This window comes from Corapipo altera, unplaced genomic scaffold, assembly GCF_003945725.1.
Source record: "Corapipo altera isolate COAL_440 unplaced genomic scaffold, ASM394572v1 41143, whole genome shotgun sequence".
In the NCBI taxonomy this organism is placed as follows: domain Eukaryota; kingdom Metazoa; phylum Chordata; class Aves; order Passeriformes; family Pipridae; genus Corapipo; species Corapipo altera.
The window spans coordinates 1-1,418 of NW_020891303.1; the positions used below are offsets into that span (position 1 = coordinate 1).

The following is a 1,418-nucleotide window of genomic DNA, read 5'->3' on the forward strand; positions in this document are numbered from 1 at the left end:
AGATGGACACGCTGGGGGGCACTGGGAGGGACGGGGGAGACACTGGGATCAGCTGGGGGGCACTGGGAGGGAGGGCAGAGGGCTTGGAGGACATTGGTAGGGATTGGGATGGCACTGGGAGGGACTGGGATGGCAGTGGGAGGGACTGGGAATAGACTGGGGTCGAAGGGGCTGGGCTGGGGGGGCACTGGGGAGAGAGTTGGGAGATGTGAGAGTGAAGTGAGAACGACTGGGAATGGACTGAGAGGGTCTGGGAGTGAATTGAGAGGGACTGGGAATGTCCGGGAATGACTGTGAATGACTGGTCTGGCCTGGGAAGGAAGCGCTCGGGACTGGGAGGCTGAGTCGTGGTGAGGGAAGTCTTTGGTTTGGGTCTGCCTGGCAACTGGAGCGTCATCAGAGAGGCGCGCTGGGATTGGCTGAGGGGCGTGAGCTCGGTGGCCCCAGCGGGGTGAAGACGCGGAGGGGCACTGGGAGAGACTGGGATGGACTGGGAAGAACTGGGAGGGGGTAAAAGGCCACGGGACGGGCACAGGGAGTGCTGAGGGGTCTGGGGTGATTCCCAGGGAGAGTTTGAAGGGCTCCAGGCAGGGACCGAGGGGACCCGCTCTACCCCACGCTCACCTCTCCTCTCCACGCTGAACGGGCTGAACAGCTTGTAGTTGTGCCGGCAGTGCCTGTCCACCCTAGCCCGTATGTACTCCATCCATCCTTGGTTCCGGTTCCCGTACCTGGTCAGGATCTCCCCATACGGGGTGTCCCCCACAAACACCCCCACATCGCTGTCGAAGTGCACTTGCTGCTCCCGGTTGTAGATGTACCTCTGCACAAACCTCACCCACTCGGTGCCGTTGATGAAGTGACACTCGCACTTTGCCATGTGCTGGAACACCCCTGTGTGTGCAGGACACGGGTCAGGGGTGCCCCGTCCCCCCCACCATCATACCCCAGCCACCCAGAACAGGTTGGGAACTCAGGGGTCCACCCCGCACCCCCCTTTCCCACCCCCCTCTGCCCCACGGACGCCCCAGCACCGGCTCTTGGCTGGGGGGGAACCCCCCCATCAGCCCCCCGGGATGGACAGGGGGATTGGGGACCCCCCCAATGCGGATCCGACCCCCCCAGAGCCCCAGGGAACCGCTCCAGGGCTCAAGGGACACCCAGGGACCCCCAGGGCACCCCTCTGCCTGCTCTCCCACACCCCCTTGCCCCCGTCTCTCACCCCTTTCCCACCGTCCCCCCAATCCTCAGACCCCCTGCCCTCACTCTGGGGCTCCCAACCCCTGCGCACTCACTTTTTTGGGGCTCTCACCCCCTCTTTTCTCCCCTCTTTCCCCCCCTTTCCCACCCCACCCCCCTGCCCGCCCCCCCCGCTCACCCGACAGCTCCTCGCCCGCAGCCGGGGGGGCTCCCAGCAG

The 1,418-nt window shown here is 65.3% G+C and overlaps 1 protein-coding gene across 1 annotated transcript; it reads right to left on the minus strand.

Annotated features, from left to right (window-relative positions):
- Positions 1–4: 4 nt before the first annotated feature.
- LOC113942540 (H-2 class II histocompatibility antigen, I-E beta chain-like) lies at positions 5–1,412 on the minus strand (the record flags this gene model as incomplete). Its single annotated transcript, XM_027633648.1, has 3 exons — positions 1,379–1,412; positions 625–894; positions 5–21 (listed from the first exon to the last, which is right to left on the minus strand). Coding segments are annotated over exons 2-3 (273 nt in total), but the record flags the coding sequence as incomplete, so codon positions are not given.
- Positions 1,413–1,418: the final 6 nt, after the last annotated feature.